At 44.7% G+C, this 13,172-nt stretch overlaps 1 protein-coding gene across 14 annotated transcripts in view; it reads left to right on the forward strand.

The window, feature by feature from the left end:
• TULP4 (TUB like protein 4) overlaps positions 1 to 13,172 on the forward strand; it is a 173,199-nt gene that overhangs the window by 150,534 nt on the left and 9,493 nt on the right. For all 14 annotated transcript variants that reach the window (XR_012622530.1, XM_074818855.1, XM_074818845.1 and 11 more), the window contains 6 exons: positions 410 to 644; positions 1,134 to 1,278; positions 2,771 to 2,915; positions 4,267 to 4,360; positions 5,954 to 6,097; positions 10,368 to 12,958. Coding sequence is in view for 13 of the 14 variants with exons in the window: in XM_074818855.1 (XP_074674956.1) it covers positions 410 to 644; positions 1,134 to 1,278; positions 2,771 to 2,915; positions 4,267 to 4,360; positions 5,954 to 6,097; positions 10,368 to 12,958 (3,354 nt within the window). In the remaining variant the exon portion in view is untranslated. The remainder of the gene's footprint in view (positions 1 to 409; positions 645 to 1,133; positions 1,279 to 2,770; positions 2,916 to 4,266; positions 4,361 to 5,953; positions 6,098 to 10,367; positions 12,959 to 13,172) is intronic.

Consider the following 13,172-nt stretch of genomic DNA (forward strand, 5'->3'; position numbering starts at 1 on the left):
TGGCCAAGTTCACTTGGAGGACCAGCAAGAGACAAGATACTCTGAGACTTAGACTTGACCACATTACCCAAGTTAAAAGAGCAGCTTGTGATAGAGCCGGGGTTTGAAGACAGGTTTGTTGTTTAATTCAGTGCTCTTAACCACAGGTACAACCTTCCTGATGTAACTAGTTTTAGTTTTCTGTGTACAGCTGCTTTTGACTTAACTAAATAATACATAGTCATTCTGTTTTGCATGTGTGTCTTGCATGTGTGTCCTGCATAACTCATGCAGTAATCTGTATTAATCTTGACCTGCCCAGTTAGAGTTGGGTTCAAATTCAGTTAGTTGTGTAGGATTAAGTCACCACAGAAAAAAACCCACAATAACCTATAGGAAACTTTCTCTTTCCTCCCTTCATTTAATTAAGCCTCCTATCCCAGACCCAAACAATATGAGAGATTTTGTCAGCTACCCAACAGCTGGTAATGAACGGCTTCACTGCACAATGAAGCGAACAGAAGATGACCCAGAGGTTGGTGGTCCATGTTACACTCTGTACCTGGAATACCTTGGGGGACTGGTGCCTATCCTGAAAGGACGTCGTATCAGCAAGTTGCGGCCAGAGTTTGTCATCATGGATCCTAAAACAGATGGAAAAGCAGGTAGAATTGAATTGTTGCTCTCTATAAAAAATTATTTAGAAATACATCAGATACTAAATCCTCAAGAGTTAAAGAAAATCTAGATATGCAACATGGAAGGTGGCATCAGATATTTTTTTTCTGATGCAAAAAAAGTCTTTAGCATGACTTACACTCAAGCCTCTGAAATTATACCATGCTGTCTTCTGTTTTACAAAAGGGAACTTGTATTTTGAATAGTGGGGAATAGATTGCTAATTAGCAGAAAATATTCTCAATTTTGAAGTTCAACTGAATGCTATTCACCCCTCTGAATCATGTTCATTTGAGTTCAAACCGTTGGAAATTTGGAGTTTATACTAGGCAGGGTGAAGAACGGTTAATTTTCTCTGCATAGTTTTATCTCAACTGCTGCCCGTGGATCGGATTTATGCTTCTGATGACTGATAGTTGTAACTGATACCAGTTTTCTGAAGCAGCACTTATATTTTCTGGGGCCTGTCTTGATAGATGAAATCTATGGAAACAGCTTGATTTCCACTGTGATTGACAGCTGTAACTGCTCGGACTCCAGCGATATCGAACTGAGTGATGACTGGGCAGCAAAGAAATCTCCCAAAATCAGTCGAGCTAGCAAGTCACCCAAACTTCCCAGGTAATAATTTCCTGGATATTTCTTCTTCTTTTTCCCTAGTTTTTCTTTTTTCTTTTCTTTTCTTTTTTTTTTTTCCCCAATACTGTCTTGATAAAATTAAAATTAAATCTTGATAAAATTAAAAGCAAATTCCTTTGGGGAGATAGGAGTCTTCTGGAGGAGCAGGGTCCTCTATGGTCTGCAGTTCTGGGGTGATCTCAGAGCTTGCTGTTGAGATGGACTTTGGGGAAGGTTCTGGGACAAAAGGTAATGGGAAACAATAGGGCACCACTTCTCCCCAAGCAGTCTTGAAGAAGGATTTTATAAACTCTCCCACCATTGCCTCTGCCACATCTAAACTCTTACCACCATAGGATATATTTTGTCCTTCAGACAACCTGTGTTTTCACCTCCTCTGTGCTTTGGGTCCCTGGTCTAGTTAAAACCTTTATTTCCTCAGGGTATTTTCAAATTCATAAGTCCATGCATAGGTAGCATAGATCCTGGTGTAGGTGGCACTGCTGCTGTGGTGACCTTGCAAGTGAGCCTCAGCAAACAGATCCTCCTAAACACTGGGTTGACAAGCTTCTTTAACGATATGCAGAATAAGCTTATTATTCATCTGGTTGCTTTCCTGCCAGCTCTTCATTATATTCATTATGTAGATAGAACCTTTCACCTGCACAGAGTCTCACTGATGTCTGATGCTTCTCATAGGCACTGTTGTCTCTCTGCCATCTTCCAGTTATGGGATTGAGGCCCTGATGCCTTCTAGCTGCAGCTGACGCTTTTCCAAAGACCTTACATTATGAGCTTGCCCTAGTATGAGGCAAAGCAACTGCATCCTTTTGTATATGAACATAATGTGTGAAATACTGAAGTTTTAGTTTAGTAGAACTTGATAAAAGAACCATTAGTTTCTGAGCCTAAAACTGAAATGGCGCAGGAAAAACAACTGTCCTGCGTCCTTGGTTTTCTAAGACTGTACTTTTGACATGTAGCTTTTGTTCGTTATTTTTTCTACCAATGAGCTTTTCTAGGTGCTTGATCTCTTAGTTGTGACCCCCTTGTCTAGTGGGAGGTAGGAATAACTTTTGACTTAGAGCACTGACAAAGTTTGTGGAACCTTGGTTTGCTGTACTAACGTGGAGATCTGCTGGCTGAGGTGTCATGTTTGCATTTCTTGAGGCTTTGCTCGAAGTCTGCATAGCTGAAATAGCTCAGCCCTACACCTTCTTATGGATTCATGGAGGATATGGTGTATCTGGCAGAACTGCTGTAAGCTTTGTTAAATGAATCAGAAAGCATCCGGTCAGAGTTACTGCAAGTGTGTCAGGCCCTATATATCTTTAAATTTGACCCTTAACTCCCATCCTGTAGACTCTATTACTCTTCATTAGTCACTTAGAGGACACCATACCAGTTGTCTTCATTACATCTTTACATTCAAAGACATGAATTTTGTGCATTTTTGTATGCCTGGTGATGATTCCAATTATTGCTTTATATGCAGAATCAATATAGAAGCTCGCAAATCTCCAAAGATGTCACGAGCTGCGCAGGAGATATCAAGATCGCCAAGGTTACCAATAAGGAAACCTTCTATTGGTTCACCAAGCCTAACCCGAAGAGAGTTTCCTTTAGAAGATATTACTCAGGTATTGTGCACATTGTTACCAGACCTGAGTCCAAATGCATCTACTTCCAGAAGCAGCAAGTTGTGATATAGATCAAATGATCACCAATAAAAATTTTTCATTTAATTATAGTAACTAAATGGAACAACTAGAGAATTTTATGTTCCAGTTCAATGTTAATGTTTAAAAGTGTCAGTGGAATATCAGGCATTGTTTGATATATCCTGGCACCAGTAACTTCTGTCAGTGTGAATCCATGTGAGAGGTTTTATTCTAGGTGATGTTGTTGGCAGTTTGAAAGTGTATGTGAAAATGCTTCTTACTCAGTTTCTCAGAGCTGTCCTAATGCCACCATAGTTCTCTGCTTTGCTAGGAATTGCAGAGATAAGGAAATGCTTACTTCAGAGGGCTACATGTTCTCTGTTTCATAATTCATAGAATGGTTTGGGTTGGAAGGGACCTTTAAAGGTCATCTAGTCCACCCCCGCTGCCATGGGAAGGGACATCTTCAACTAGATCAGGAACATGGAACAGCCTTAATTGGAAGGAAGGCAAGGAATTAGCACTTTGTGCTCTTTGTGGTGTTCATGACCTGTGGGTAAATTAAACTTAGCAGGCTGTAGAACTGTCTGGGTTATTATTTTATTAATACCAGCCTGCATTCTTTTAGTTTCGTTTCATTTCAGTTGTTCTTTTCTGCTCTGTCTTTTCACTTTTTCCTTTATATTGAAACATTCTAGGTCACTTACATAGCAGCAGTATATAGGATCAAAAGTCCTTTGAATAGGGCGGAGACCAGAGGTTTAGATCCTGCTCCTGATATTGTCAGCATAATGCTTGGCCTTTGAGAAAATCTCTTGGTCTTTCAGACCTATAATTTGATCACCATGGAAGCAGTGGTTTGGGAAACTGCTTTGGAAGCTACAGGAAAATATGTTTGTCGATATGAGTAATTAATTTCTGTCTTATTTATTGTTCTATAAAGTGATTTGTAAATATAGAACCAACAGGCAGGGTGTATTACTTTCTGAAATACACAATGGCCATGCTCTTGTTGTGCAGGAGAAGCAAGCATCTGAAGACGGACCTATACTCACTAAGCAGCCATCACGTTCAGTTCTTCAGCAGCTTTAATCAGCCTGTGTGGCTGTTGTATACATCATTTCTGATGGTGTTCAGATATCAGAATGAGACTTCTTAATGACTGGGTATAACAGTTGCTACATAGGCACAGCAGGCTGTTTCAATAAAATAAAAACAAGAGAAGCTGAAATTGTATTATTACTTGCAATAGCTTGATTGCTCTGCAGGTTTTTATTAGAGCTTTTTACAGATTTTATTAGGTGAAAATGATCTTGTTTTTGCTTTGCAGCACAACTACCTTGCTCAGGTCACATCTAATATCTGGGGAACAAAATTTAAAATTGTGGGTTTGGCTGCTTTCCTACCAACTAACCTTGGTGCAGGTAAAAGTAAACTCTATTGATTTTTTGCATGTGAAACTCTTTCTAACAAATAAAGTTACATGCCTGTGATTCTTTTTAAGTCATCAAAAGACTTCTTTAACAAAGCACTTATTTTCTCTGGACAGTAGGAGTTAGATTTTACAAAATTCACTGTAACTAAAAGACATTAAAACCTATAAATACAATAACAAGATGATCAATAAAATGTTAAAAGTCTCAGCTGTAACAAAAAGATTAATTAGAAGCCCAGACCTTTATTTTTACAGTTTATTTCAACAAAACCCAAAAAAAGAAGAAAATTTTTGGAGAAGACTGTAAAAATCACAGTGTTTAAGTTACTGTAATAGAAGTATTTTTAAAACTCAGATTTTTATAGTCATTTAGCTACTTATTATATCGAAATAATGTTAAAAAAGCTCTTACAGCATCATGCTCAAGATTCTTCAAGTCAGTGCATAGCCTTATTATATGGTTCTCTTGCTGGAGCATCAGTACATTGGTAGCCTTCATTAAAAGTAGCAGTTGTCTAATCTCTTGACCTTCTTCTGTGTATGCCATTTCTCCCTAGATAGGAAAGGAGGAAGGCTAAGTAAAGAACAGGGTACCACCTAGCAGAACTGAGCTCTGAATTGAAATATTAATGCAAGTATTAGGAGTTTTACAAGCTCTTTGGAAACCTTATTTTTTCCTGTGTTGCATTATATATTTAGGTCAGGACTACATAATGATGCCCTGGATGCAGAATTAGTTAAAATAGGTATCTTTTGTAGCTATATTTACTTGTTGGACAAGAGATGGAGTCCAGCTACTAGGGAGAGGACCTTCTCTGGCCCAGCCTCCAGGCAAAGGTTGTCCTCTCAGGATGTTGTCACCCTGGGAACAACCAGTGCTACTACTATGGAAGCCCTCAGATTTGTTACAGCCACTTTTTTTTTCAAGTAATTTACAAATTTCTGACATCTACATTTGCAATGATTGTCAAAAGATAGTGTAGGAGTGACCCTACTGGTTTAGATTAGAGGTCATTCTAATTCTCTTATTATCAGTGACAGATATGTAGGGGAGGATATAAGTGTAGAGTAAGTGTGTGGTGACACTTCCTTCAAATGTCCTCCCAGTCCCCAGTGGTTTGGGTCCCAGGGACTTCCTGAGACAGGAGGGACTTCTTTTTTGTGTAGTAACCCTCAACAGATTTCCTTCCTGAGAGCTTTCCAGTTTTCCCCTAAAGTCATATAAGTTGGTAACATCCTGTGGTGGAGTTCCAAAAGTAGAATGGAAAAATTATTTTCCTTCTGCAAAAATAGATGTGAATACCAGATGAAGTAATTCATTATTTCTACAGATTATTTAACTACAGAGATGCTGCTTCTATTTAAAGAGAAATAGCTTAAAGTAACAATCTGTTTTATCCTGGTTATGCAAAGTGTTACATCGTGATTTGGCTAAGAATGGCCCATATATGCATTTGTTTATTAAAACATTAAATAAAAATAGACGTAACTCTTCTGTCTGCTTTGAATTGATTCTTTGTTAGCTTTAGATGCTCTTTGTGTAACAGATTTTTTGTAATTTCTTGTTATACTCTTTCTTCAGTAATATATAAAACCAGTTTGCTGCATCTTCAGCCCAGGCAGATGACAATATATCTCCCAGAAGTGCGGAAAATTTCAATGGACTACATTAACCTGCCTGTCTTTAATCCAAATGTTTTCAGCGAAGATGAAGATGATTTACCAGGTAAGGAGGAGCTGGAGGTCTGCCATGTTGTGGGTTAAGCTAGATGGAGGACAGATCATTTGTGTCCCTCGCCCCCTTTGGTAAACACACAAATCAAAATCCCTTAGTCTGATGGGGTCCTGTAGAACTGAATTAGAATAAGGCTAATATGTGTTACGGACATTGTTTTCTAAAATATGTGGAAAATATAATCTGTATAGGGCTCTAAGTTTCAGGTTCATTGGAAAATCAATCATCTTCTATTTAGTTTGCCAAGAATTCTCTGTAGACCAAAGCCTTGCATTCTGCATCTTTGTAGGACAGAATTGTAATGTGTTGGAAGCCCAAAAGGGTCGTCCTTGTGACTTGATGGCAGCAAAGCACAGCCTGCTGATAGGGGCTTGGGTTGGAGGGCAGGTTCCTGTAAAACTCAGCCACCCTTTGAGAAGTGATAAATGCCCATTTGGCTTTTATCAATACCAAGTCTTACAGAGAGGCTAAAATAGTAAAGTAGTCTATAAACAAGGGGGTCAGGAAGAATTCCTCATTTCACTGAGATGTAAGGTAGCAGAAGATTCAAGCAGTGCAGGGAAGGCTTGGATGCAGGTGATGTGAATATGGCAGGTGAAAGGACTGGAAGTACTCAGGACCTTCTCCAGTCAAAAAAAAAATATCATGCCAGTAAAATTAACAAATAATAGACAAGAAGGTAAATTAATACCTTTTCTGAATTTTCACATCAGTGAGGGTTTGTTGCCAGGTCACAGGTAACACAAAAATTAAATAGAAGAAAAAAAAGTTAATATAAAGCCTTCACATGCCTTCCTGAAAATTTGATTAGATCTGCAGTATCAATTCCTTTTATATTATTAAAAGAGCTGAAATGCTACTCAGAATTGCAGGTTGGTGAACACCACATAAATGTAGGGAAAACTGTTAGAGAATTTTGTTAGAGCTTTTTGAGAAGGCTAGTAAAAGGATCATACTACCCTGTCCTCCATAACAACCTTCTTCTTCTTGTCCACTTTTTTCTTTCTAGTTTCTTCTGAAAATTCATTTCTGACTTAGCAAATGGAAGCTACTTAAATCTTCAAAAACATTTTTGTGGATATAAAGGAAAAAAGTGCCATATACTAATGGTAAAAAATATTGCAGTGTAAATAATGATTACATGGTAGATTAAAAAAAATAGTAGAAAGCTCTTGGGCACTGAAATGTTCACTGAAGAGTACCTCATTGAAATGAGGTACTCTTGGGATGGGTGTTTTTTAATGTAGTCAGTAAAGATTTGGCAAGGCAAATGGACAGTGAATTGATTTAATTTGCAAATTATGCAAACAAATCACTTAAAAACTATTGGAGAAATGAAAAAAGCATTGGATTTAAACACTGTGGGATATTAAGCAACACGGCAACGAATGACGTTTCATTTGATAAGGCACTTAATACACATGACAGCAACATTCTGTGCTGCTCAAACCAAGCTAACAATTAAACCTCAAGCTCTGATTAGATAAATTGCTAACCTGCAGGCATCAGGATGAAAGCATGGCCTGCCAGCTGAGCACAGAACCACGCTGCCTTAGGGTCAGTTAAGTTTAGCTGTCAGTCGTCTTCTAAAGGAATGAACAGAACTACCATAAAAATTTGCCAGCATAGCCACAGATCTATCTGTACAGCTACCACATTCGTGACTGATACTGATAAAAGTCTAATGCTATCAAAAATATAATTATAGGGCATAGGTAGATGACTAGAGTTTTAATTAAAAATTAATTGGGGACTGGGCAGCAGCTGGAGGAATCCTGACTAATGGATCTCTTGCCTGATCTGGTCTTGCAAATCAGAGGTCTCCACAGAATTTGGCACACTTAAAAGATCCTGGATATTACTCTAGTCTCTTTTCATCCCATAAACCTGCTGATGCAACTTACCATTTTCCATGCTTTTTATACAGGAAAACTAATAAAGAATCTTCAGGATTCTTGGGGGAGTATTTCATTCACAGAATCACAGAACCATCTAGGTTGGAAAGGACCTTGAAGATCATCCAGTCCAACTGTTAACCTAACACTGACAGTTCTCAACTACACCTAATCCCTCAGCGCTATGTCAACATGACTCTTAAACACCTCCAGGGATGGGGACTCCACCACCTCCCTGGGCAGCCCATTCCAATGCCTAACAAGTTCTGTAAAGAAATGCTTCCTAATACCTAGTCTAAACCTTCCCTGGCACAACTTGAGGCCATTCCCTCTTGTCCTATCACTTATTACTTGGTTAAAGAGACTCATCCCCAGCTCTCTGCAACCTCCTTTCAGGTAGTTGTAGAGGGTGATGAGGTCTCCCCTCAGCCTCCTCTTCTCCAGACTAAACAACCCCAGTTCCCTCAGCTGTTCCTCCTACGACATGTGCTCCAGACCCTTCACCAGCTTCGTTGCCCTTCTCTGGACACGCTCGAGTAATTCAATGTCCTTTTTGTAGTGAGGGGCCCAAAACTGAACACAGTAATCGAGGTGCGGCCTCACCAGTGCTGAGTCCAGGGGTAAGATCACTTCCCTGTCCCTGCTGGCCACGCTATTTCTGATGCAAGCCAGGATGCCATTGGCCTTCTTGGCCACCTGGGCACACTGCTGGCTCATGTTCAGCCAGCTGTCAGTCAACACCCTAAGGTCCCTCTCTGACTGGCAGCTCTCCAGCCACTCCTCCCCAAGCCTCATATTCCTCTCTTTGTTTCATCTTCCTTCTTTTTGCATTACTGATTGCTTTGTCACCCACTATACTCGAGAGAATAACATTCCCTTTTCACAGAATCACAGAATCATCTAGGTTGGAAAAGACCTTGAAGATCACCTAGTCCAACCATTGACCTGCACCATATCCCTCAGTGCTAAGTCGACCCTACTCTTAAACACCTCCAGGGATGGGGACTTCACCACCTCCCTGGGCAGCCCATTCCAACACCTAACAACCTGTTCTGTAAAGAAATGCTTCCTAATATCTAGTCTAAACCTTCCCTGGCACAACTTGAGGCCATTACCTCTTGTCCTATCACTTGTTAGTTTTCCCAACAGTTTTCCTAACTGTTGTCTGTATTCTCCAGTTTTCCAAAGCTCACTGAGTCTGGGGACATTGTACTAGATACTATACAGTGCCTTCAGTGCAGGTCTTCAACTTTCTTTTTCTTTTCCTCCACTCTTTTTTTTTTTTTTTTTTTGGATGACAACAAACGTCAAAGTCAAAACTCATAACTGCTGTCAGATCAGGGCAGGCTTGAGGAGCATCATTTCATCTTCCTCCTGCAGCTTAGTTCAGCATGGCGCAGTGACACCCGGCTGGCTCTAGAGGGAGTCAGCCTGGGTCAGCGGCGACTTTTTTGTGCCTCACCATCAGGTAGCAGCAGCCCTAGAGGAAGCCAGGAGGCCACGTTGGTGGTCCTAGGACTAGGGGCAAAGAAGAGGTGGCAGCAGCCACAGGTCTGTGAGTGGATTTTCCTTTCTGTTGTTTGTTGATTATTATCAAAGAACTTCCCTGAAAACTAGTGAGTCCTAATTCAGCAAAACTTTTATTGATTTGAATAGAAGTAGCTAAAATTGACTGATAAGTGAATGGTAATTCAGACCCATCAGGTAAACTCCTTGCTCTGAAAGTCCGTGGCAATCATAGTGTAGACTGAAAGTGAGCTCTGAACCTTTACTTCTGAAGCATCACTCCCAAGAAGTTACTTTAAAGTTGACCACCAGTTGTTACAGTGGGAATCAGAGGAGACAGGCTGGCTTACTAGTTCAAACTAAGGCCTGATCCGTTGATTTGGGGATCTGATAGCAGGCCTTCCAGAGCAGCAGAGTGCTTAAACAAGTACATAAAGATAGCAGGTAGTTTAAAAAGTCAAAGGTAAAGTAGAATGACAAAGTACAAAAGACATGCAGTGTTTTTTTCTTCTAACTAGCTTTAAAAAACAATTTTTCCCCAATTTCTGAATTTTGTGTCAACGCTGCCATGAAATTTTCCCGTTAAACATTTTGAGCGACCCACATGTCTTCCACAAATGCTGAAGAAAACCCAAAAATATGTGAAACACTGCTTCGGGAAGATTCCCGATTTTAGTGCCTGTTCCCCGACCGCTTGCCTAACCACTGCAGTCAGTGAAGGCTGGTGGCCCCTTGCCCCTCTGGGCCCGGGGCGGGCAGCCCCACGGCACAGGCCTCGCCACCTCCATGGTGTGTGAGGGGCTCCTGGGGCCAAGGGGGCCCCTGGGGCGGTGGGTAACAGGCTGTGTTGTTCGTTGCAGTGCCCGGCGCCCCCGGGGCCCCCGCCAGCAGCCCGCCGTGCACCGTCAACATCCCCATCGCCCCCATCCACAGCTCGGCCCAGGCCATGTCGCCCACGCAGAGCATCGGCCTGGTCCAGTCGCTCCTGGCCAATCAGAATGTGCAGCTGGATGTGCTGGCCAATCCGCCTGCAGAAGCGGGGGGCGAGGGGGCGGGACCTTTCCCGGGGGCACCAGGCCGCTTCCCGGGCCCCGGGGCAGGGGCGTTGGTCGGGGGGGAGCTGGGCCGTGCTGCCCCCGCGCCCCCCGCCCTCGCCCCACCGCCCCCCGCGCCCCCCGCCATCGCCTTGGCCGACCTGCGGGACCACGGCGACCGCGAGCACGAGCCCCCGCCCAAGGCCAAGGCCCCACGGCCAGGGCCACAGATGGTGGAAGGGGACGCCGTCGTCTTCGGGGCTGCTCAGGAGCTGCAGCTGAACAAGATGAACCCCCCGCCGCCCTACCCCGGCACCATCCCTGCGGCGCCGACCGCTGCCCTTCCACCCCCGCCCGGCCCCCCGCAGCCACCCCTCGACCTCTGCCTAAAAAAGGGGGAGTTCTCCCTCTACCCAGCAGGGCACTACCAGACGCCCCTGGGGTACGAGCGGATAACCACGTTCGACAGCAGCGGGAACGTGGAGGAGGTGTGCCGGCCTCGCACCAGGATGCTCTGCGCCCAGAGCACCTACACCCTGCCGGGGCCCGGCAGCTCCGCCACCTTGCGCATCACCGCCACCGAGAAGAAGATGCAGCAGCCCTGCACCAGCGCCACCCTGAACCGACTCACAGTCCCCCGTTACTCTATCCCAACCGGGGACCCGCCGCCCTACCCTGACATCGCCAGCCAGCTGTCCCAGGGAAGAAACATCACGCAGAGGCTGGACAGCAGTATCATTCATGCGACTCTGCGGAGGAACAGCAGAGAGGCAGCCCTGAAAATGGCTCAGCTGGTAGATGGTCAGAGAGCCACCTTACAACTTCCCCCAAAAGCCAAGAGCAGCGTGGTGACAGCACAGTACCAGCAGAGAGTACCCACCGCCTTGTACACCTGCAGCCAGTGCAGCAGCGGTGGTGGTGGTGGCAGCAGCAACGCGAGCGCCGGTGGTGTGGGCAACATCACTAATGCCAATGCTAGTAGCAGCACTTCCAGTATTGGTGGCATGAGACCTGATCTGAGCACAGGGAGTGGCTCCCAGCACAGCTCTGTCATCGCTCACTCTGTCAGTACTTCGCCTCTGGCCTCCCAGTCCTCCTACAGCTTGCTGAGCCCGCCTGACAATTCCCGTGACCGAGTGGATTATATCAACTCTGCCTTCACGGAAGATGAGGCCCTTTCTCAGCACTGCCCGGTGGAGAAATCAATACGACACGTACCCGTGTCCTTGACGGAGGCTGCCCTTGGTGTAAAACGGCCACCGCCGTACCAGTGGGACCCTATGGTGAGTGAAGAGATATGGGTTCCTCAGGAAAGGACATCTCAGAGCTCGGTGCCCAACCCTCTAAAACCTACTCCTCTCATCATCGGTCAAGCGCAACATCTGGATATGTCTCGAGTGCCGTTTGTTTCCCCCAAGTCTCCAACCAGTCCCACTGCCACTTTCCAGACGAGTTATGGGGTTGGAGTACCTTACCCAGGAAGCTACAGTGCCCCTCCCCTTCAGGGAATGCAGCCCCCCTGCTCCCCCAAAGAAGCTCTGGCCCCAACGCAGTTTGCACAGCAGGAGCCCACAGTTGTGCTTCAGCCAGGTTATCCATCCAACCTCTCCTATTGCCCTTTGCCACCCATGTACCCGGGAAGTAGCGCCTGCTCTAGTTTACAGCTGCCACCAATCGCCTTGCACCCGTGGAGCTCCTACAGCGCCTGCCCGCCCGTACAGAACCCCCAGGGCACCTTGCCCCCCAAGCCGCTCCTTGTGGTGGAGAAGCCGGTGATGTCTCCCCCACCGGCGGAGCTGCAGGGCCATGTGGGCACAGAGGTAATGGTGGAGACGGCAGACACCTTCCAGGAGGTGCTCTCCTTGACGGAAAGCCCTGTTCCTCAAAGGACAGACAAATTCGGCAAGAAGAGCCGGAAGCGCCTGGACAGTCGAGCCGAGGAAGGAAATGTGCAGGCTGTCACCGAGGGCAAGGTCAAAAAGGAGGCAAGGACACTGACTGACTTCAATTCGCTAATATCCAGCCCTCGGCTGGGGAGGGAGAAGAAGAAGGTCAAGAGCCAGAAAGACCAGCTGAAGTCCAAGAAGCTGAACAAGACGAACGAGTTTCAGGACAGTTCAGAGAGTGAGCCAGAGCTTTTTATCAGCGGGGATGAACTGATGAACCAGAGTCAGGGCAGCAAAAAGGGTTGGAAAACCAAAAGGAGTTTGAGGACAGCCAGTGAGCTGGATGAATTCAAGTGCCGGAAGGCCAGCGAGAAGGAGGACGGGAGGCTGGGAAGCCAGGGCTTTGTGTATGTGATGGCCAACAAGCAGCCGCTGTGGAATGAGGCAACACAAGTCTACCAGCTGGACTTCGGAGGGCGGGTGACCCAGGAGTCGGCAAAAAACTTCCAGATTGAGCTGGAAGGACGACAGGTAGGAGGGGGTGGCACACGCGGTCCGGGGTGGGGTCCGGGGTGTGGGAAAGCCGTGCCAGAAATAAGTTCTGTCTCTCATGCAGCGAAGTGCCTCCCACTTGTGTTAGCTGCTCTGAAAAAAAGCTTTGCCATGTGGTTAATAAAAATCAGCTGTCAAAGGTCTAGATTAAGAACGGAGGGTGAAGTTCAGTTGTTAAGTAAATGTACAAAAT

Source organism: Strix aluco, chromosome 3 (assembly GCF_031877795.1).
Source record: "Strix aluco isolate bStrAlu1 chromosome 3, bStrAlu1.hap1, whole genome shotgun sequence".
In the NCBI taxonomy this organism is placed as follows: domain Eukaryota; kingdom Metazoa; phylum Chordata; class Aves; order Strigiformes; family Strigidae; genus Strix; species Strix aluco.